This window comes from Motacilla alba, unplaced genomic scaffold (genome assembly GCF_015832195.1).
Source record: "Motacilla alba alba isolate MOTALB_02 unplaced genomic scaffold, Motacilla_alba_V1.0_pri HiC_scaffold_28, whole genome shotgun sequence".
In the NCBI taxonomy this organism is placed as follows: domain Eukaryota; kingdom Metazoa; phylum Chordata; class Aves; order Passeriformes; family Motacillidae; genus Motacilla; species Motacilla alba.
In genome coordinates this window covers 2,932,793-2,955,308 of record NW_024037374.1, presented here as the reverse complement: position 1 = coordinate 2,955,308, position 22,516 = coordinate 2,932,793, and the positions used below count along the sequence as shown (strand labels likewise).

The 22,516-nt window shown below is 52.9% G+C and overlaps 1 protein-coding gene and 2 pseudogenes across 1 annotated transcript; 2 read left to right on the top strand and 1 right to left on the bottom strand.

The window, feature by feature from the left end:
- LOC119696322 overlaps positions 1-22,516 on the top strand; it is a 2,199,709-nt pseudogene that overhangs the window by 122,650 nt on the left and 2,054,543 nt on the right.
- The window catches only part of LOC119696323, a 1,148,804-nt pseudogene that overhangs the window by 71,017 nt on the left and 1,055,271 nt on the right, over positions 1-22,516 (bottom strand).
- On the top strand, positions 9,506-11,562 carry LOC119696379 (olfactory receptor 14J1-like). Its single transcript, XM_038126095.1, has 2 exons — positions 9,506-9,520; positions 10,627-11,562. The coding sequence occupies exon 2, from the start codon at positions 10,630-10,632 to the stop codon at positions 11,560-11,562; it is 933 nt and encodes a 310-aa protein (XP_037982023.1). The 5' UTR covers positions 9,506-9,520; positions 10,627-10,629.

Below are 22,516 nucleotides of genomic sequence, written 5' to 3'. Positions count from 1 at the left end.
CTCATTCTAGAGAAGCTGCAGACTGTATAGAGGAAGCTTACCAGAATAAATACCAGAAAGATGGTCTCTTTAATATTCAGGGGAATCTGAACATTCTCCAACAGGGAGGTAACAGATTCAGAGGAGAAGAAGAAAAGCAAAGGCTGAAAAGCCTCATCCCCTGCTCCTCCTCTGACAAACTGGGTGCATAACCATAGCCATGAACCATTCATCCCTGGAACAGACCCCAGCACCTTTATCAACTTCTTACAAATCATTGCCACCAAGCCCAGCAGGATAGCTATTCTGGTCACTGCTCCTCTGCTGTAAAAACTATGTATTAGGGACAATACCAGAGCTATTTCTGGATGAGAAAATAAACCCAGGGTCCATAGAGATATTAAGATCTCAAAAAACCCAAGGGACCAGAAATGCATGCAAGCCTCCACCCCAAGAGACATTATGAATCCAAAAACCACGGCTATTAACTGCTTTAAACCAACACAGAGTAATGGCAACCAAAATACAATTAGGACAGGGTTTTTTCCACTCTCTCTCATGCACCACGTTGGGCACCAAATTTTGTCCTGGTTTAGGCAAATTTGGGAGAAAACCACAAAAAGGGGGCCCCTCCAGAAAGCAAACCCACACGGCCCCTCCCCACAACTATTTCAGAAACGATTTGTCAGAGACAAGTGGAAAGAACCTGTTTATTTTACAGGCACAGCACCCCCCAGCACACAGAATGAACAATACCGGATGACAACACTCTTTTACCACTCTGGATAAGGATGACAAATTCAGAAAGTCTCTCTTGGGAGTGGTCGCTCTGTTGTCGGTCCCTCTGGCGCTGGGGATGGCTGCTGCAGGCCACAAAGTGCAAACTCTCGGTGTTTCCCAGGTCCCAGTCTGGAACAGTTTCAAGTAGTTTCAAAAAAAGGGAAAGGAAAAACAGTCCAGGGAAAAATTCAGACTGCTTAGCTAAACTAACTAATGAGCTAAAGCAAAAAGCAAGAGCAAAGCAGGAGCAAAGCAGGAGCAAGAGCAAAGCGAAAGCACAGCAAAAAGCAAAAGCCGCACTATGCACTGTCCCGTCTCTGTGTCCCGCCAGCCGTGGGGGAGCAGGCTGATAACAAAACCAGAACAAAACATTCGCTCTTCAGAGCCAGTCTTGAAAGCACAGAACATAATATCCAGCATAAACAGAGCACACAAATGGGGATACAAGCATCATAACGTTACCCTAGGACAGGCTCCTTCTTAAGAGCTTTGCCTTCAAGGGCAGGAACATCTTTTCCTGGCTGGGAACAGGGAATTTCAGCCCCTGGGAGTGTGTGCCATGGATCCCAGAGGGGCATTCCCGAGGCTGCCAGGGTGCTGCTCCTGCCGTGCCTGCCAAGGAGCTGTGCAGGGCCAGGGGACAAGGTCCAGCAGCTGTGTTGCTTCTGCAGTGCCACAAGGGCCCCTGGTTCCATGAGTTTCCCTACTGCCAGCAGCGGTTTCTTGGTTCCCATGATGCCCTGCTGTGTCCCCATGGATATTTGGTGCCATGAAGTTCTCCAGTGTCACGAGGGCCTCCCTGGCTCCATGAGCTTCCGCAGTGTCACAATGGCCTCCTTGGATGGACAGTGTCCCCATGGATCATTGGCTCCATGCAGCCCCGCTGGGTCACCATGGACTCCTTGGTTCCAGGAGGTCCAGGGGTGTCTCCATGGTCTCCTTGGATCCACAGTGTCACAATGGACCACTGGATCCACGTGGCCCTGCTGTGTCACCATGGCCCCTTGGTTCCATGGGACCCCAGGGTCACAACTGAGTCCTTGCTTCCACGTCACCCCCTCAGTGCCAAAATGGCCCCTTTGTTCCATGAGGAACACAAAAGTTTTGTTGAAACATTGAGCAAATCCTTTTTATCAGACCTGGGAACATCTGTTTGCATTCCAAAGAGAGGTCCAAGGTGAGGATGGCACCAGCAGCTTCCATCTGCAACAGAGATCCAGGGAAAGGACAGGGACAGAGAATTCAGCTGCAGACTCAGAGTATTCTGCTTCCAGAGATCATTTCTGCTCACACTGTCCCTTGCAGAAAGGTGACACCATTCCAGGCAGCCTGGACTGAGCAGGTGGTTCCTGAGTGGGCTTTGTTGTTCAGGAAACCTGCCCAGGCTTTTCCATGCCTTCCTTCCCAACAGGAAAACTTCTCCTGGGGCTGTGTGCAGGCAGAGCCCTGAGGAGAGCAGGTGGCACATGGTGCAATGGGCTGGGCCATGGAGCTGCAGAGCTCAGGGGACAAGGTTCTGCTGCAGGGCACAGGGATGTCAGTGCCAGCTGGGCCATGTCAGCCATGGTGAGGCTGGGGGTGAGGAGCAGCTTGTCCAAACAGGGTCAGCCCTCAAGGGGCATGTTCTTCTCCATGCCCAGACCTCCTAAGGAGACACTCAGCATCAAGATCACCTGAGGAATGCTTCTCTCAGCTCTTCTCTGAACTGGAAAATAAAAAAAAAATACTCACTTGATTAAAGAAAAAAGTTCATGAGGTGCACTTTGAATTCTTCACCCTTGAAGGTATTCTAAACGGACTCCAATCAGCTGCACAAGGCCTGGAGACTTGAACACCATTGAGAAAAGAGAAGGAGCTTTGGAGGACTTCCTGTATTTTTTTGAGCCTCACTGTGGTTTTGGGGCTGAGTCCAGGACCCTCAGGCAGCGAGAGAAGGCTGAAGAAGCTGCTCAAGGAGTCAGAAGCAAAACTCCAAGTCCCTTGGAGCATCACTGGGCCCCACTGAGGGCAGGGAGTGCCAAAGGCTCCCCAGGGACTGCTGAGAGCAGATCCTTGAGGCCAGGATTGCAGGGAGCCAAAGGCTCTGAGCAGGGAGCTGCAATGCTGAGCAAGGCCTGGGCTGCTTGGGGGAAGCAGAAAGGCCAAGCCCTGAGCCCAGCCTGGGACAGCAGGGCCTGTCCCTCACAGGTGCCTCGGGGCTGTTTGTGGGGCAGTAAGGACAAATGTCATAAACCTGTGTGATACTCCAGATCCTCATGGAACCAAGAAGCCATTGTGAGCCTGCAGGGCTGGAGCACCCCAGAACACTGAAATGCTGGGGGTAACCAAAGGTTCCTTGACTTGGGTTTGGTGCACAGGAGAAACACCAACCAGATATTCTCAACGTGGCCAGATGCAAAGACTATTCTTGGTAGGAAGAAACCCACAAGGATCATCAAGCCAAACTCTTAAGTGAATGGCCCACACAGGGATTGAACCCACAGCCTCAGTGATACCAGCACCATGCTCTAACCAACTGGGCTACGAGGTCAAAATGACACCAAATTTTACTGGCAAAATATAGACAATCAAGGAACTTTGGCAAAGGGTTTAATACAACATACACTTTAACATAAAACTCTAAGAATAGCATTAACTTCATTAACTCAGCAAATTTAACCTGAAAACCTTTAACTCTTAAGACGGTAAGTTACGCAAAAGTGTTCCAGGTCAATGAGATGAGAAAGAGAAGAAACAGAGAACAACAAAAAGACAGAAGATCTACAGAAAGACACACACATGGGTACCAACTGCTCAGGTTCTAGCACCACTAACACAGAAACCCCAGCAGAAGGCAGGATCCAGACCCTGGGCTGGCCTCCTGCTCCAGCTTTTAACCCCCTGGGCCTTCATGGGCCCGCCCCTGGGGTGGGACTGCCAGGTGATTGCACAATCAGAGTCAGGGTAGGCAGCAGCTGCGTGCGTGCGTGCGTGCGTGCGTGCGTGTGTGTGTGTGTGTGTGTGTGTGTGTGTGTGTGTGTGTGTGTGTGTGTGTGTGATTGACTGACAGCTCAGCCAATCAGAGCTGGGTTACACAGCCCCTGCAGTGTTATTGACAGCTGTGCCAGGCCAGGGCTGGGGGCGGGGCTCTGTCCCACCCCAAACCAAGGCCTGACCCGCCCCTGGCCCCACACGGGCATTCCGAGCATCCCAAGGTGTCTCGGGACATCGATCTCATCCAGCCTCTGACAGCGACCACGGTGACACTACGGAACCTCATGGAACCAAAGGGACATTGTGACACTGTGGTGCATCATGGAATCAAGGAGACCATTGTGAAACTCAGGGGTCCCATGTATCCAAGGGTCCATGGTGACCTTGTGCAGCCCGTAGTGTCACAGAGGAGCCATTGTGACACAGCAAGGGCACATGGAGCCCAGGGGCCATGGTGACACATCAGGGCTTTGTGGAACCACAAAGCCATTGTGACATTGCAAGGCCTCATGGAAGCACGGGGGCATTGTGACACTGCAGAAGCAAGGGGAACACTGTGACACTCCAGGGCCTCATGGAACCGAGGAGACCATTGGGACACTGTGGGGCCCCCTGAAACCAAGGGAACATGGAACAGGTCTGGCTGGCTGGGCCTCCTGGGGACCACCTGACAGGTCCAGCTGACCTTGGCATGTCGAGGGCTGCTTCTCATCTGTCCCTGAAGCACTGGGGCTCTGGGCTTTCCTTCCAATGGGAGAGAACTGTCCTTCTCCAGGGGCCCATGGCCAAAAGTGGGATTCCACTTCCAAAACTCTGTACATCCAAGGATTGCTCCCAAGTGAAAGCTGCCAGGACAGATGGGTCCTCTTGAAGCCCTTGGCCTCCTGGGGGCTGCCTCTCACCCGCCTTCCAAACACTGGGGCTCAGTGCTTTCCTTCCAATGGAAAAGAACTGTCCTTCTTCTCAAAGGGGTCTGTGGTCAAAACTGAGCTTCTTCCTCCCAAATTCCATATATCCAAGGATTCCTCCATGACAAAAGCTGCCAGGTCAAACAGGTCAGGCCGGATTGGCCTCCCAGGAGTCACCTCTCTCCTCTTCTGCCTTTTGAAACACTCAGGTTCAGTGCTTTCCTTTCTATGAAAAAGAACTGTCCTTCTTATTATGCAGAAGCGGCCAAAATTGGAATTCCACCTCCCAAATTCCCTAGATCCAAGAGTTGCTTTCAGACAAAAGCTACCAGGACAGAGAGGTCTGGCTGGCCTAGGCCTCTGATGGCCGCCTTTCATCTGCCCCTGAAACACCGGTGTTCTGTGCTTTCCTTCCTATGGAACAGAACTGTCCTTCTCCTCTGGGTGGCCCTGTCTGAAATTGGGATTCCACCTCTACAATTCTGTACATCCAAGGGTTGATCCCAGGCACAATCTGCCAGTCCTATCAAGTCTGGCTGGCCTTGGCCTCTGGTGGCTGCCCCTGCAACACTGGGGCTGGGTTCTTTCCTTCCCATGGAGATCCCTGGGACACTGTGGGGACCTCATGGAACCAAGGGAATCATTGTGGCACCACTGGAGCCCATGGAACCAAGTGGGCTCATGGTGACACAGCGGGGCTTCATGGAGCCCAGAGACCATTATGGCTCTGTGGGGCCTGATGGAGCCATGGAGACCATTGTGACCCTTCAGGGCCTCGTGTCACCAAGGGGGCATTGTGACACCTCAGGGCCTCCTGGAAGCAAGGGACCCTTGGGACACTGTGGGGCCCCATGGAACCCAGGGAACATGGAACAGGTCTGGCTGGCTTGGCCTCCCAGGGGCCACTTGAGAGGTCTGGCTGATCTTGGAATGTCAAGGGCTGTCTCTCATCAGCTCCTGGAGCACTGGGACTCCGTGCTTTCCTTGCTATGGAAAAGAACTGTCCCTCTTTTCAGATGCCAATTGCTAAAACTGGTACTGTCCCTAAAATATTTACTCTATGCAAGGGCATCTCTCAGAGCAAAACCATCCAGCTCTGGCTGGCCATGGCCTCTGGTGGCCACCCCATATCTGTCCCTGAAAGACTGGGGCTCTCTTCCTTTGTTCCTATGAAAAAGAACCAGCATTCATGTCGAGGGACCAATGCCAAAATTAGCATTTGGCCTTCCAGATGCCATCTATCCAAGGATTGCTCCCAGACAACAGTAGCCAGGACAGACAGGTCAGGCTGGCCCTGTCCTCTGGTGATTTTCTTAGACTATGAGCTGAATGTTTTCAATTGGAAACACCTTGGAGAGGGCCCAGAGATCTCCCAAGGAGGGGTTTGGAGGCCTCGGGCACATGACCACTGCATATGGACAAAGGAGCCCTGTGCTCTGTGCTGTTGTGGTGGTTTTGCATCACAGAAGCGATGTATTAAGAGAAGCTGCTAGCAGTTTTCTCCATGTCTGACAGAAAATCAATCAGTAATTAGCTTTGAGCACTGACAATCTGTTAAACCACTAAAAAAACTCTACACCCCTCTGTGAAGACACATGTTAAAGACAAAAAAGCCTGGGAGGGTCTCTTTCCCTTCTGGCTGGCAGAGAGGTAACAGGGGCGACCTGGTCCCCATCATTGCCAGGATAGGCCGGACGGCTCCTGCCGTGGGGCCGGGCTCCTTCCCGGGGAGCCTGCAAGGCCCCATCAGCTTCTGGGCAGGGGGACGGGAGGCTGCATGGCCAAGACCAGGCCGGGCTGCATCTGCGTTTGCGAACATCTGGGCGCTACCAAGCCCTGCCCAGCTGGCAGTCCAGGCTGAGCCAGGATCCGCAGGGCCCCAGGAGCAGCCCTGGGCCAAGCCAGGCTAGGTCAGCCAAGATTCTGCCATTGTTGAGGTCCACCCACAACCCCCAGGCAGGGGGAGGAGAAGCCATCAGCCCCTGGCTGTGCTGCTGCTGTGTTCTGGCCTGGCTGCTGAGATCCTGGCCCTCCCCCCAGCACAGCCCATCCTGACACAGCCCCGGCGCAGCCGCTGCAGAAACCTCCATCGTAAAACAGCTCCGGCCGCAAGTACCGAGCCCGGCCGGGGTCACGTAACCATCTGCAGGCCCTGGGTGAGATATGAACTCTTTCAGTGCTTCCATCCTCCCTTCAGTGAGAGAAAAGGACAAAGTGCAGGCACATAGAGGAGCAACATGAAGACACCAAGGTCAGTGAAGGGGAAATTGAGTCCCAGATGGGAGGGATGAGGAGATGCCTTGATCTTGGGGCTGAAATCCTCTTGTAAAGCTGTGGAGAAGGATGTAATTGATACATCAGACTCTCTTTTTCTCTATAACACATTGAAAAGTAAGCAAATGTTGAAGTAGCTGTGATCCCATGAAAAGTTTGTACAGAGAAAGAGAGCAGAGTGATGAGACCCTTCTCATGGAGAGAAGAAGAAGATGATTTCTTATACCCCCTAATACCCCCTAAGATGCAACGGCCCATAAACACAACTGTGGGAAAAGCTATGAAAAAATGGGAGGGACTTCAGAATTGCAAATTTCCAGGTGGTTGCTATTCCTGGAAATGAAAGGACACAACACAACTGTTTTTCATTTATTAAAGTCTCCATAGCATAAAAGAGAGACTCCTTTCCCTAAGTGAACTGCAAAAAGACTATTTTAGAAGTGGTAAACTGAAAATTTTAGGTTTTGTCTCTGCACTGCCAGGAAGAAAGAAAATGTTGTAGGGAGAGGACAAGTGTTCTGAAAGTTTTGTTCTGATTCTTATTACTCTTTCTTCTAGTTACTGTAAATAAATTTTTCTTTATACCCTTTTAAAGTTGCCTTTCTCCTAATCCCACCTCATAGCAGGAAATGAGTAAGGATATTCTAGTGAGTGCACTGGTAAATAACCAACACTGAACCCACCACACTAATTGATGCACTGGCCGAAAAATCTCCAACTGGCAAAGCAAAACCAATACAGACACTTTCCTGATGAGCTGCACAAGAACCAGAGCTGCACAAGAGGGAAATCAAGGAAGGGCCATGGTTTGTCAGGACTTGCTTGATCCTAATGTGCCTTGTGGAGGATTTGGAGCTGAGCCCTGGAACCTCAGGGCCTCAGAGGAGATTGCACAAACTTTTCCAGGACTCAAAGTCAGAGGAAACTCCCAAAGTGTCTCAAGGCATGAATGGGTCCCACTGAGGTCCATCCCCAACACAGGCTCGTCATGGACTCCTTGTAGGAGAGAATTGGAGGCCAGGATGGCACAAAAACCTCTCAGAAACCTCAGTGTGGAAAGGAAAATCCAAAGTACCTTAAAAACATTGAGTATTTCAAAGTAGTAATGAACTCCACTGAGTGACAGTACAAAGATCTCAAGGGACTTGTTAAAGCAGATAATTGGGGCCATGATTGCACAAACCTCTCACAGAGTCTGGATCAAAAAGGAAACACCAAGTACCTTCAAATAACTGAAGTACCTTGAAGCATTAATGAGCCCCACTGAGTGTTGTTACTGACAAAGCCTCTCCAGGGACTAATTACAGCAGATCATTGGAGGCCATGATTGCAGAAAACTCTCAGAGACTCCAAGGCAAAAGCCAAACCCAAAGTCCTTTGAAAAACCTGCAGTCCCTGGGAGCATGAAGGAACCCCCAGGGCCATTCCTGGGCAAGGCTCCCCAGGGACTCCTTCCAGCAGATCCTTGAGGCCACTGGCATGTGGGCTGGGGGGGATGCTGAGGGCAGGACAAGGGGCTGCCAGTGCCCAGCCTGGCTGGGGCTGTGCCAGGAGGCCCCAGTGCCTCAGGACAAGGTGTCTCCTGCCAGCCCTTGGTGGCACAGAGCCTGCTGCCCCAGGGCACCAAGACTTGGCTTCTCTTTGTCCCCACCTGTCATCACTGCCTGCAGTTCTCTGCTCTGCCTGGGGCCTGGGGACACTTTCTCAGTTGTGTCCCTCAGTGGGACCCATTAAAAGTCCAAGAAACTTTGGAGTGTGATTCTGACTTGGAGCTCTGGAGAGGTTTCTTCAACTCCCTCTCAGGGCCTGATGTTCAGGGCCTGAGCACAAAGCCCCAGGGCCTCGTTAAAGTCCTTGTGCTGTGTCTGTGCTGCTGAGCTGGGCTTGGCTGTTGGCACAGAGGCAGCTGCTGGTAACCAAGAAGAGCTTGAAAAGCACATTTCTCTTGATGAGCAGCTCTTCTGCCAGCAGGGCTGGGGCACTGCCTGCAGCCAGCCCAGGCACAGCCCAGAGGCACAGAGAGCTTCAATCAGTCAGGGCTGGGAAGGTGCTGAGAAGTGCCTGGGGCAGAATCCCTGCCAGCCCTTGGCACAGGAACCTCTGGCTGCAGGACAATGCAGCTGCAGCTCCTGGAGTGATCTCCTAGAGCTGGAACATCCCAATGCCTACAAGACTCTGTGAGTACAACTCTGAGTATTTCTGGGGCAGGGGAGGTGAAATGCTCATGAAGCCCTGACATGCTGAGGGGTTTCTGATCAGTCATAGAATATTTCCAAGACAAGGATTTTGATAAAAATGAGGAAATTTCCAAAGACTTTGTATTCAGTTTTCTACTATTAGACAATGTCAGGAAGGGGGGATAAATAATATTAGATGATTATGATTTATTAATTATTAATTCTGACAAGTGCCTGTGACATCTGAACTGTTACTTTTAGTGATCAGTAGGTTCACAGGAGATCCCTCATGTGTCTCAGAGAGCCCCTCCTCTGCCCAGGCACTGTAGGAGCATCAGCTTTGCTGGACCCATCAGGCTCATTCTGAGCTGTCCTTTCTCCAGGCTGCAAACACAACCTGCCCCCAGACAGTGCCCTGCACACAGGCAGGCTTCTGTAGGGCCAAGGAGACTGCCCAGAGATTTGGGGTGTGTGAGTGCTGTCAGGGAGAGATCAGGCACAGGGAAACACCTGCAGGAGGAAAATCTCCAGGAAGCAGAGAGAAGATCAGGAAATGAGAGAAAACAAAACCCAGAAATGCTGTGGCAGGGAGAGTTTAGAGATGTCCACAGGATCCCCTCCAGTGCAGCCCCTGCCTCTGAACAAGCCCCCTCCCTCCTGTCCCCCAGCCAAGCCTCTGCCCTCAGGGCTGGGGCTCCAAGGCGTGAAGCCCCTCCTGTGCAGGCAGAGCTGCAGCAGAGCCGTGGGGCAGCTCTGCAGCCCCGGGCCCAGTTCCCTCTGCAGAGCACAGGGCTGGGAGCAGCTGCCCGGCACTGGGGGCTCTGGCAGGGGGCACAGCTGGCTCAGGGTGACGCTGTCCCCAGGGCCCAGCTCTGGGCAATGCTGTCAGTGCAGCCAGGGAAGGAGCTGCATCTCCCTCAATCCAGTGCCATCATAAGGACACTTGGAAGTCTCCCTGAGATTTCAGTCCAAGCGGGGAGCTTCAATCCAGGATGCAAACCTGTCCTAGAGCCTCTCTGAGTTATAAGATTGATGGGGAGAGGCAGAGGTGTTCTGGCACTGAAAATGCTGCTGGGTTGGTGAAATCAGCAATGTGAGTGCTTGGCTACAAATGTGGAGCTGGGCTATGGTGGATCCATCTGCTCTCAGCAGTACCTGGTGACATTTTAGGGGAAGCATGGGAAGGTGATAAACCTCCACCTGAGAAATGTTAAAGCCCAGAGAAACTCTGAATAGAACAGAATGACAGATCATCTCCTCTCACTCTCCACTCATCACTTTGCCTTACAAAACTTGCTCTGTTCTACCAGATGGCAGCAGGAATGCTGAGGGTTTCTGATATTCAAGAATACCAGGAGAGATATAGGAGTAAAAAAAAAACAACCAAACAAACAGAACTCTTAAACAAGAAAGTGTGTCCATGTGTGTTCCAGAGGAGGGTATATGGGAAATGGCTTTGATTTTGGTTACAGGTATCTCCTCTAACTCTTCACTGTCCTTTTCCTCCATGAGCAGGTTTTCATGTGCAGCCCCAGCAAATGTCCAACAGCAGCTCCATCAGCCACTTCCTGCTGCTGGCATTGGCAGACACGCGGCAGCTGCAGCTGCTGCACTTCTGCCTCTTGCTGGGCATCTCCCTGGCTGCCCTCCTGGGCAACGGCCTCATCATCAGCGCCGTAGCCTGCGGCCAGCACCTGCACACGCCCATGTTCTTCTTCCTGCTCAACCTGGCCCTCACTGACCTGGGCTCCGTCTGCACCACTGTCCCCAAAGCCATGCACAATTCCCTCTGGGACACCAGGAACATCTCCTACACAGGATGTGCTGCTCAGCTCTTTTTCTTTCTCTTCTTCATTTCAGCAGAGTATTTCCTCCTGACCATCATGTGCTACGACCGCTACGTGTCCATCTGCAAACCCCTGCACTACGGGACCCTCCTGGGCAGCAGAGCTTGTGCCCACATGGCAGCAGCTGCCTGGGCCAGTGCCTTTCTCTATTCACTGCTGCACACAGCCAATACATTTTCCCTGCCCCTGTGCCATGGCAATGCCCTGGGCCAGTTCTTCTGTGAAATCCCTCAGATCCTCAAGCTCTCCTGCTCCAAATCCTATCTCAGGGAACTTGGGCTTCTTGCCATTAGTGCCTTTTTAGGATTTGGCTGTTTTGTGTTCATAGTTTTCTCCTATGTGCAGATCTTCAGGGCTGTGCTGAGGATCCCCTCTGAGCAGGGACGCCACAAAGCCTTTTCCACCTGCCTCCCTCACCTGGCCGTGCTCTCTCTCTTCATCAGCACTGCAGTGTTTACCTACCTGAAGCCCCCCTCCATGTCCTCCCCATCCCTGGATCTGGCTCTGTCTGTTCTGTACTCGGTGGTGCCTCCAGCCCTGAACCCCCTCATCTACAGCCTGAGGAACCAGGAGCTCAAGGCTGCAGTGTGGAGACTGATGACTGGATGCTTTCAGAAACAGTAAACTGCGGGCCAATTTCTTAAAATCACTTGTAAATAAAGTCATTTAGATACTTGTTGTTAGTTTGGTTGTGGGGTTCTTTTACTTTGATTTATTTTTTTCATATTATCCACTTACAATTTTCATTGTTTGTGCCATTTCTCATTTCACTTCTCTCCACCTTCCCTGTGGCCACAGACTGTGTCAAAGAGGGGCTGCGCTCTCAGTGGCTTTAAGGGAACTAAAGGATCTCCCAGGAAAGTTTTCTGCAGAGATGCCCTTTATTTGCCTTCCCTGGAGCTGCAGCAGCAATGTCTGTGTGCAGAGCTGGGGGCAGATCAGTGCTGGCCCAGCAGCTGTGCCCAGCAGCAGCAGCAGCACTTGGTGTTGCCAGTGCTGCTGCCGTGGCCCTGCCCCGCTGCCCTGGTGGCCCTGGTGTTGCTGTAGGGCCTGAGTGCTCTCGGGGCCGGGCACAGTGCAGGGGGTGGCAGTGCCGGGGCTGCAGCAGGGACAGGCCATGGGCACTGCTGGGGCAGCGCTGACGCCTCAGGCCAGGGCCTGGGGGCTGCAGGCTCCTTGCCCAGGCTCTCTCAAGAACACACCCAGGCCAATGCTCAGCACAGAAAACCCCCGTGAGCAGCCCCAGGGTGGCCGTGGCCAGGCTAGGGGCAAACAGCATGGCTGGGGCTCTGCAAGGGCCCTGGGGCACACGGGAAGGAGCAGCAGAGCAGGGGCTGATCCATCCCCAGTGCACTGGAAAGCCCAGGGCAGCGTTCCAGAGCGTCCTCATGGAGCTGCCAACACCATCCCCCCTCTGCAGCCCTGGCCTCTCCCCCAGCTCACACAGGTGCCTCATCCTTGCAGGCACAGGCACGGCAGCACTGGCTCAGGAGCCCCTGTTTGCATTGCACAGAGCAGGCGGGAGCACCCCCATGCTGTTGCTGTGGGGACATGAACCTGAGGGAGCACAAATGCCATCAGCCCCTGGGGCCAGCAAGGGCTGGGGGCCACCAGGGAAAGCACTCAGCTTTGTCCTGGCCTCTGCAGTCAGCCAGAAAATTTGTTGCCATCAGCTGGGAGTTTCCTGTCCCACTGCAGACGCTGTTGCTCAGAGCCAGGGCTGCCGGGCAGCCACCCCCAAACTGCCCTGAGCATTTCCTTGGCTTCACCTTTTTTTTTCTTTACTCTTCCCTTGTACAAATCTCTTTTTTTTGCCCAGCCCTCTTCCCTCCCCTGCAAACAGCCCATCCCTCTTTGCCCTTTCCTCTCTGGCCCCACTCCCCATTGCAGTTCCTGACTTGGCACCATGGGAACGGCCCTTGGGGAGCAGGATCATCCTCCAAGTGCTGCAGGAATTGTCTGCAGGCTCCTGCAGTGCCCCGTGCTGCTCCCTTGCCAGAGGCACCCCAGGCCAGGGGGGCCCATCTGGGCTGCTGTGTCTGCCTGTGGGGCTCCCTGTTCTGGGCAGTGAGGAGGAGCTGCAGAGGCTCTGCAGGACTGACAGGATGGGCTTTGGGGCTGGCAGGAGAAGCTGAGGCACCTGGGCTGCTGGAGCTTCTGAAGAGGAGGCCCAGGGCTCATCCTGCAACTGATCCAAGGGTGCTTTCAGAGAATCGCAGAATCAGCAAGGTTGGAAAAGACCTTGGAGATCATCAAGTCCAACCTGTGCCCTGACTTGGCCTTGTCTTCCCTGAGCCTCCTCTTCTCCAGGATAAACAAAACAACCCCACCTCCTTCAGCCGCTCCTCACAGGACTTGTGTTCCAGACCCCTCCCCAGCCTTGTTGCCCTTCTCTGGACACGCTCCAGCCCCTCCATGTCCTTCCTAAATTGGGGGCCCAGAACTGGACACAGCATTCAAAGTGCTGCCCACCCAGTGCTGAGCACAGGGCAAGAATCACTGCCCTGCTCCTGCTGGCCACACCATTCCTGATCCAGGCCAGGAGCCATTGGCCTTCTTGGCCACCTGGGCACACTGCTGGCTCATGTCCAGCCTGCTGTCCAGCAGTCCCTGCAGCTCCCTTTCTGCCTGGCTGCTCTCCAGCCACTCTGTCCCCAGCCTGTGGTGCTGCAGGGGTTGTTGTGGCCAAAGTGCAGGATCTGGCACTTGGACTTGTTAAACCTCACCTTGTTGGATTTAATTCCCTGGATCCAGCCTGTCCAGGGCCCTGTTCAGAGCCTTCCTACCCTCCAGCAGACCAGCACTCCCAGAGAACTCGGTGTCACCACTGTTTCATGAAGCCATAGAGTGTCCCAATGGTCTCCATAATTCCATAAGGCTTCAGAGTGTCCCTTTGGTTCCAGGGGACCCCTTGGTGTCACAAAGTCCCTTGGATCCTTAGGCCCTGCAGTGTCACAATATATCCTTGGTTCCATGAGGTCTGGCAGGGCAGCAATGCTCTCCTTGGTTCCACAGTGTCACAATGGCCTCTTGGTCCCAAGGGCCACCATGGTGTCAAACATGTTTCCTTCATTCCATGAGTTCTTGAGGAGCAGCACTGGCCCCTTGGTTCCATGGGGCCCTGCAGTGTCACAATGGCCCCATCGTGACACCAGGTCCTGCTCTGTCACAATGCTCTGCATGGTTCCACAAGGCCCTGCAGGGTCACAGTGGCCTCTTGGCTCCATGAGGCCTCCGAGGGCCACAAGGAATTCCTTGGTGCTGCAGTGTCACAGTGGAGCCCTGGTGACACAAGATCCTGCAGGGTCACCAGGGACCCTTGGTTCCATGGGGCACCAGAGTTGCTGAGGATGTCAGCAGCCCCCACTGAGGCCATCCCTGGCCAGAGCCCGTGGGGGAATGGGCAGACAAGGAGAGCGTCCCTGGGGCTGGGCCAGCACAACTCAGAGGCACCAGCGGCTCCAGCTGGGAAATGGAGTGTGGAATGGGGCTGGGAGAGCCCTGCCTGGGCTGTGCCAAGCAGGACACACAAGCCCTGACTCCCATCCCCCAAAAAACTCTCCCAAGGAGACATTTAAAAGGAATAACAATTGTTTGTCTCCTCTGAGTTGGACGCACTTAAGTGATACAATCGAGAGATTCTCAGGAGCTCAAAAAAACAAAACAGCCTTTACTGAGAACTTTAGAAATCCAGAGAAACTTTGGCCAGAGGTTTTATAAGATATTCGATCAACAAAAAACACTTCTCACAACATTAACTTGGTCCGTTCAACTTCACAAACTCTAAGCCTGTTCTATTTTAAGTTAATCAACATTTGCAAGAGGACAGAAAGAGAAGACACAGAAAGAGAGAAGGACAAGAATGATTTAGAGAGGCACACACACAGCTACCAACTCCTGGAGTCCAGCAGTGTTTAGATGGAAATTCCAAGAGGAGGTAGGGTCAAGATGTGTGCTTGCCTTGTGGTCAGCCTTCAATTCTCCTTGGTCTTCCTGGGCCCCTTCCCCCAGGTGGGCCTTGGGCTCATTTGGTCCCTCAGGAGCTGGGCTGGGGGCTGCAGAGGTGGCTGTGGAGCATTGCCTGTGCGGTGCCAGGGCCTGGCAGACACTGCTGGGCTGGGATAGAGGCTCTGGGGGGATTGGGGTTCCAGGGCAGGGCAAGGCTGTGGTTCCAGGGCAGGGCAAGGCTGGAACTGCCCCTTCCTCTCCCACACATAAAATGTTTCAAGCCAGCAATCTCCTCCAGTGTGTCACAATAGGCAGTGTTGGAGGTGGAAGCCAATTCTGGCCATGGGCACCTGGAGGAGAAGGACAGTTTTTTCCCACAGGAAGGAAAGCATGGAGCCACAGTGTTTGGAAGGCAGGTGAGAGCCTCACTAGGCCAAGACCAGCCAGACTTGTCAGGAATTGCAGATTTTGTCTGGGAGCAGTCTTTGGATATAGGGAATTCTGGAGGTGGGAGCCCAATCTCAGCCATGGGTGCCTGGAGAAGCAGGACAGTTCTTTCCCATAGGAAGGAAAGCACAGAGCCTTCCCCAGGGTTTTGGGGACAGATGAGAGCGGACCCTCCTGAAACTGCTGCCAGACAGACTTGTCCTGGCAATATTCCTATGGGAACAACCTCTGGATATAAAGAAATTGTAAGGTGAAATCCCAGTTCTGGCCATGGGTACTTAGAAGAGAAGGACAGTTCTTTTCCATAGAAAGGAAAGCACGGAGACCCAGTGCTCCAGGAGCTGATGAGAGGCAGCCCTTGACATCCCAAGATCAGCCAGACCTGTCAGGTGGCCCCTGGGAGGCCAAGCCAGCCAGACCTGTTCCATGTTCCCTAGGTTCCACGGGACCCCACAGTGTCCCAATGGTCCCTTGCTCCCATGAGGCCCTGAGGTGTCACAATGCCCCCTTGGTGACACGAGGCCCTGAAGGGTCACAATGGTCTCCATGGTTCCATCAGGCCCCACAGAGTCATCATGGTCTCTGGGCTCCATGAAGCCCCGCTGTGTCACCATGGCCCCTTGGTTCCATGGGCTCCAGTGGTGCCACAATGATCCCCTTGGTTCCATGAGGTTCCCACAGTGTCACCACAGAGTCCTTGGACCTGCTGGGACTCTCAGTGTGTTCCCAGTCACCCCAGTATGGTTACAGACACTCCCAGTACATCCCAGTTGCCCTCAGCATACTCACAGTCACTCCCAGTCACATCCACTTGGCCCAGTAAGGTTCCACTTTCCACCAGTATGATCCCAGTCACTCCCAGGGAAGGGAAGGGACCGGGACAGACTGGGACAGGCTGGGATGGACTGGGACACCGGGACACACAGGGATACACCAGGACACATCATACCCAGGACTGGGACCAGTGGGAGCAGGATCAGAGCACCCTGGGACCCAGCAGGGCCAGAACTGGGGCAACAGGGATCACAGTGGGACTAACTGGGATTGACTGGGAGTGTCTGTAACCATACTGGGGGTGACTGGGAACACACTGAGAGCGACTGGGAGTCACTGAGAGTCTGCACTGGGGGCAACTGGGATTGACTGGGACCATGCTGGGGAAGACTGGGATCATAGTGGATTCATACTGGGATCATACTTGGAGTGACTGGGTCTGTGCTAGGATGCAGGGGTTTTGGATTGCTAATTTAGGATTTCTCTAATTTTGAGATTTTTTTTTTGGCTAATGTACTAAAGAATGTGGTGGCTTCGGTGTTGGTCAATTACAATGGTTACATTGGTTACATTACAACCACAACTACAGTGGTTAATACACTTATTTTTTGTTGTGAGATAGGATTAGGAGAAAGGTAAAGCAGGCTTAAAACTTTAAAAGGGTATAAAGAAAAATTTTATTAAAAATAACTAAATGGAAAAAAGAAAAGGTAGTAAGAATCAGAACAAACTTTTCAGAATACTTTTTCCCAAGCCTTTTTCTTTCTCACTGACAATCTAAAGGAACTAATCTTAAGATTTCTAGTCAGTTTGTTAGCATTCAGGAACACAATCACAGAATGATTATATACCAGTGGTTTTATTGAAGAGCTCTGGGTGTCAGGGGTACAGACCCAAATCTGACTCTGACATGGCTTCGGGATGAACATGTTTTTATATTCTATCATTATATAACTTTCATATTAATTATTAAACTTACATTGTTCTATTCTATACATTGATTTCATCCAAGCATGGGCTTCTCAAGGTCCCCCTCAAACTTCTAACATAGTTTTCTCATGATTCTCCTTACGATAAAACAATAATTATATTTAATTACTAAACAATCTTCACATCTAACAATTATATCATTTATCATATACTGGTTACACAGGTGCAATTTCACATGATCTGGCAAACACAAGGCCTAACATTTCTCAGAGCCTACTTTTAACATTTTCCCAGGGCCCACTAAGCCTAGCTTTCTTTCTAACTCCCCGAATTTTCTATGATTTTAAAACCTTTTACTATCAAGTTCACTACCGCTAAAATAGTCTTTTTTAAGTTCACTTAGGGAGAGAAGTCCCTCTTGTTAAAGTCATGGAGGCTTTTCTACAAGAGGAAAAAACAGTTTTCTTGTGGTTCTCAAGTTCACCACAAATAACAGCTGCACGAAGAACCTTACTGTAGTGAAATCTTTCTTATTTCTACAAGCCTTTCCACAGCTTGTCAATGGGCTAGGTTGATTTATGGGGTATTGTTTTAAAGATGAGCCGTTTAAAGGCAAAAGTTCTCATTATCTATCTCTAAAATCATCTTCATCTTTGGGAACAGAGAACTTCTTTTTTTAGAAGCACAAGAGTACTCTTCTCTCTTTCACTGTTCAAACTTCTCATGGGATTACAGCTATTTTAACATCTGCTTACTTTAACATAGAAGCCTTTACTTGATCTCAATTTGAACACTTTCATCTCCTTATGGTTTTATGTGTTACAAGGAAAAAGGTATTTTCTTTATAGCTTACAAGAAGATTTCAGCTCTAAAAACAAAGCATCTTCTCACCCCTCCCATCTAAGACTTCTTCTTTATTAACTTTAATGTCTTCATGTTGTTTTTCATACACTTGCATTTTGTTCTTTTCTCTCACTCTAAAGAAGATTGAAGTCCTGAAGAAGTTAACATCACACCTGAAGCCTACCTAACCCACCAATACCTTGCAACAGAAAGCTGTGGCTAAGTTGTGTTCAGATCAGCTTTATAGTTAGTTTTTAGTTTGCTACACCAGCTACAGAAGTCTGGTCTACAGCTACAGGTCTCAGCCACGCTGAGAAGAAGCAGCCTGGCAGCAAGATCTTCACAGCCGCAGCCAGCCCTGCTCTGGCTCAAGCTCCGCAGCCTCCCCTGTCTTCCTGCCTGGCAGCTGCTGAAGCCCAGCCCGGCCAAAGCAGAGCCCAGAGACAGAGAAGCCAGCAAGCAGCCCAGAAAACAGAAGAGAAGCCCAGCCCGCAGCAAGACTGCCCAGCCCAGCCCAGCCGAGACACAGAGCCGAAGCCGAAACCCACCACCTCCCTGCCGACCAACAGAGGAAAAAAGAGCTTCCAAATTTTTTCATCTTTAACATGTGTGTTTCACAAAAGCGTGTCTAGCTTTCCAGCAGTTCAACAGACTGTCAGATACACAAAAACCTTCCCAAAATTTCCTCCCATTCCAAACCATAACACAGGGGCCACTGGGAGCAACTGGGATCAGACTGGGAGCAACTGGGAGCAGCTAGGACCAAGCTGGGAGCAACTGGGATCATCATGGCATCAGAGTAGGATCATACTGGGAGGGACTGGGTCTGTGCTAGAGGCAACTGGGATCACACTGAGAGGAGATGGGACCATGCTGGGGACAAATGGGATCATACTGGGAGCAACTGGCACCACACTGAGGGTGACTGGGGTCATTCTGGGATCATACTGGAAGTGACTGGGAGCAGGCTGAGGGCAACTGGGACCATGTTGGGGCAATTGGGATATACAGGAAGTGACTGGAATCATGCTGGAGGTGACTGGGAGTGGTTATGAGCAATTGGAATCATACTGGAAGCTACTGGGAGCAACTGGGAGTGAGTGGAAACACATTGGGGGCAACTGGGATATACTGGGAGAGACTGGGAGTGACTGGAATAACGGAAGACACATAAAGGAAGTTACTGGGATAATACTGGGAGAGGCGGGGAATGGGAAAAGGTTGTGTTGGTGCTGGATAAGGGGGTGCAGGGGGGTCTCAGTGCCAGACAGAGGGGTAAAAGGGTGTCTCAGTTCTCAGGAATGGGGGTGCAGGGGGGTCTCAGGGTCATGGAAATGGGGGGGCAGGAATGTGGAGAGGTAGAAGGGAATTCCAGGGGGTCCTTGAGCCCAGGAAAGGGGAGTCCAGCCTTTCCCAACAAGGGAGTACCAGGGTGGGGTACCAGGCTGGGGGCACCTGGGATGTTCAGGGAGTTCAGGGGGTCTCTGGCTTTGCACAAAGGTGGGGCTGGGGGCTGAGAAAGGCAGGAATGGAGCTCCAAGGCGTTCAAGGGAGTCCCAGGGTCAGGCACACAGCAAGTCTGGAGGCTGGGAGCCATGGGATGGCCGGGAAGAGGGGAGCAGGGGCTCCTGATGTCAGGAAATGGGGGATTCAGGGGGTCCCTGGACAGGATAAGGGCAGCAGGGGGGTTCCCGTGCCGACAATGGCGGTTCAGGGTCCCGGTGCCTGGGGTCCCGCTCCCCCCTGAGTGCCCCCAGCCCCAGCGCTGGAGCCATCGCGCTGCTCCTGCTCACTCCCAGGACGATCCCAGGATGATCCCAGGATGATCCCAGTAGAACTCAGTCACCCAGGAGCTGCTCCCAGCATGATCGCAGCACAGCCCAGTCACTCCCACTCCTGGCATCCCCCCAGCCCTCTCTGCGTTCCGACCCGTCCCGGCTCCATCCCCGCCACTCCCGCGGGCTGCGAGGGCTCCGGCAGCGGGCGAGGAGGAGGAGGGAGGGAGGAAGAGGCGGAGCGGCAGCAGAAGCAGCAGGAGGAGAGGACGGGGAACCGCGCGGCTCCGGCGCTGCCTGAGCTCGCAGCACCCCGGGAGCATCGCCCCCCATCCCGCAGGTGCCCGGGGAGGGGGAGCTCGCCCCAAATATCCCGGGGGTGCCTGGGGTTGGGGTTTTTTGGGGGGATGTTTGGAGCTCGCAGGGCTCCAAAGCCGAGCCGCAGATGGCCCTCGGGGGGACATCGGGGGGTCCCCGGGAGGTGTTTCTGGGGGGTCCCGGTGGGGGCAGCAGTGGCGGCAGAGCCCCGGCGGGGGGACACCGGTTTTGGGGAGCCCCGGGAGAGCCGCGGCTTCCCTGAGTGGGAGCCCGGAGAGAGGAGAGCCCCAGAAGGCAAAGGGGGACCCCGAGAGGGGGGGACCCCTGTCACTGCCGGCACCCCGGCACTGGGGGGTGCTGGGGCTGGAGGGGCGGCATGGCCGGGAAAGGGGCTCGGGGCCGGCAGGGGCTGCTCCCAGCATGAGCCCCGGTGCTCCCAGTCATTCCCCATTATGATGAAGTTTGGCCCAAGCATGCTCCCAGTTGCTCCCACTTTGATCCAATGTGTTCCTAGTTCTCCCAGTTGCCCCTAGTATAGTCCCAGTCACTCCCAGTGTGATCCCAGTATGATCCCAGTGTCTCCCAGCAGAACCCCAGTCACTCACACTTGCCCCCAGTTACCCCCAGCATGGTCCCAGTTGCCCCCAGCACATTCCCAGTGGCTCCCAGTGTGGTCCCAGTCCCCTGCATGGTCTCAGGCACTCCCAGTATATCCCAGTTGCCCTGAACATTCTCGTAGTCATTGCCAGGCACTCCCAGTTACCTCAGCGTGGTTCAGCTGCCCCCAGTTTTATCGCAGTCACTGCCAGTCCATCCCAGTTGTCACCAGAATGCATCCTGTCATTCCCAGTTGCTCCCAGTTCCTCCCAGTGTGTGTGCAGGGAGCTCCCAGCATGGGCCTGGTAGTTCCCAGTAATCCCCAGTCAGGGTCCATTGACACCCACTATCATCCCAGTATGATCCCAGTCACTCCCAGTATGATCCCAGTGATCCCCAGTGTGATCCCAGTTGCTCCCTGTCAATGCCAGCATGACCCCAGTAGCCTCCAGTATGATCCCTGTGACTCCCAGTCTCTCCCAGTATATCCCAGTTGTTGCCAGCATGTTTCCAGTCACTCCCAGTTGTCCTCAGTTCCTAGCATAGGGTCCCAGTTCTCCTCAGCATGGTTCCCATTGTTCCCAGTGTGTTCTGAGTCATCCCCAGTATGGTGACAGGCACTCCCAGTATATCCCAGTTGCCCTCAGCATGTTCATAGTCATTTCCAGACACTTCCAGTGGTTCCAGTAAGGTGCTTGTTATCCCAGTATGATCCCAGTCACACCCAGTATATCCCAGTTGCCTCCAGCATGCATCCAGTCATTCCCAGTTCCTCCAGCTTGCTTGCAGCATGATCCCAGTTTCTCTCAGTTGTTCCCAGCAGCCCAGAGTGTGATCCCAGGTGCTCCCTTTCTACACCAATATGAGCCCAGTTACCTCCAGTATGATCCTTGTCACATGCCAGCACTCCCAGTATGGTCCCAGTATAATCCCAGTAACTTCCAATCACTCCCAGTATGGTCCCAGTATAATCCCAGTTATGTCCAATCGCTCCCAGTATGGTCCCAGTATAACCCCAGTTATGTCCAATCGCTCCCAGTATGGTCCCAGTATAATCCCAGTAACTTCCAATCGCTCCCAGTATGGTCCCAGTATAACCCCAGTTATGTCCAATCGCTCCCAGTATGGTCCCAGTTCCCTTCCGCTAGATCAGCCCAGTCAGTCCCAGTATGATGCCGTTTGCTCCCAGCGTGCTCCCAGTTGCTCCCAGTCAGGCCCAGTACAGGGATCATGTGCATGTTGTGTTCCCAGTCACTCTCAGACCTTCCCAGTATTGGTCCAGTCCCTCCCAGTATGATCCAGAGATGACACCAGTGTGCTCCCAGTCACTGCCAGGATGAACCAGTTGTGCCCCACATGGTTCCTGTTGCTCCCTTTCACCCTCACTTTTGTTCCAGTCACTCCCAGTCTCTCCCAGCGTACCCCAGTTCCTCCCAGCATATTCCCAGTCACGCCCAGTTCCTTCCAGCCTGATCCCATTTGCTCACAAGCACTCTCAGTCAGCCTCAGTGTAGTTGCACTCACAGTGCCAGTATGATCCCAGTCACCTCCAACATGATCCCAGTTCATCCCAGTATGATCCCAGTCACCTCCAACATGATCCCAGTTCATCCCAGTATAAGCCCAGTTGCTTCCAATCACACTCAGCATGCACCCAGTCACTCCCAGTTCCTCCCAGTTGCTCCCAGCATGATCCCAGTGGCTCACAGCTGCTGCTGGTCACCCTCAGCATGATCCCACTGGCTCCCACTATATCCCATTTGTCCCCAGCATGGTCTCAATTGCCCCCCAGAGGCTCCTACTCACTGCCAGTGTGATCCCAGAGTGATCCCAGTCTCCCTCAGTGTGATTGCAGTCTGCCCCAGCATGGGCCCAGCTGCCCCCAGTGTGATCCCAGTATGATCCCAGTATGATCCCAGTATGATGTCAGCGCAAAGCTGAGCGGA

Bases quoted from the DNA above. Each gene is read 5' to 3' on its own strand.
- LOC119696379 (XM_038126095.1), top strand. From the start codon at position 10,630: ATGTCCAACAGCAGCTCCATCAGCCACTTCCTGCTGCTGGCATTGGCA.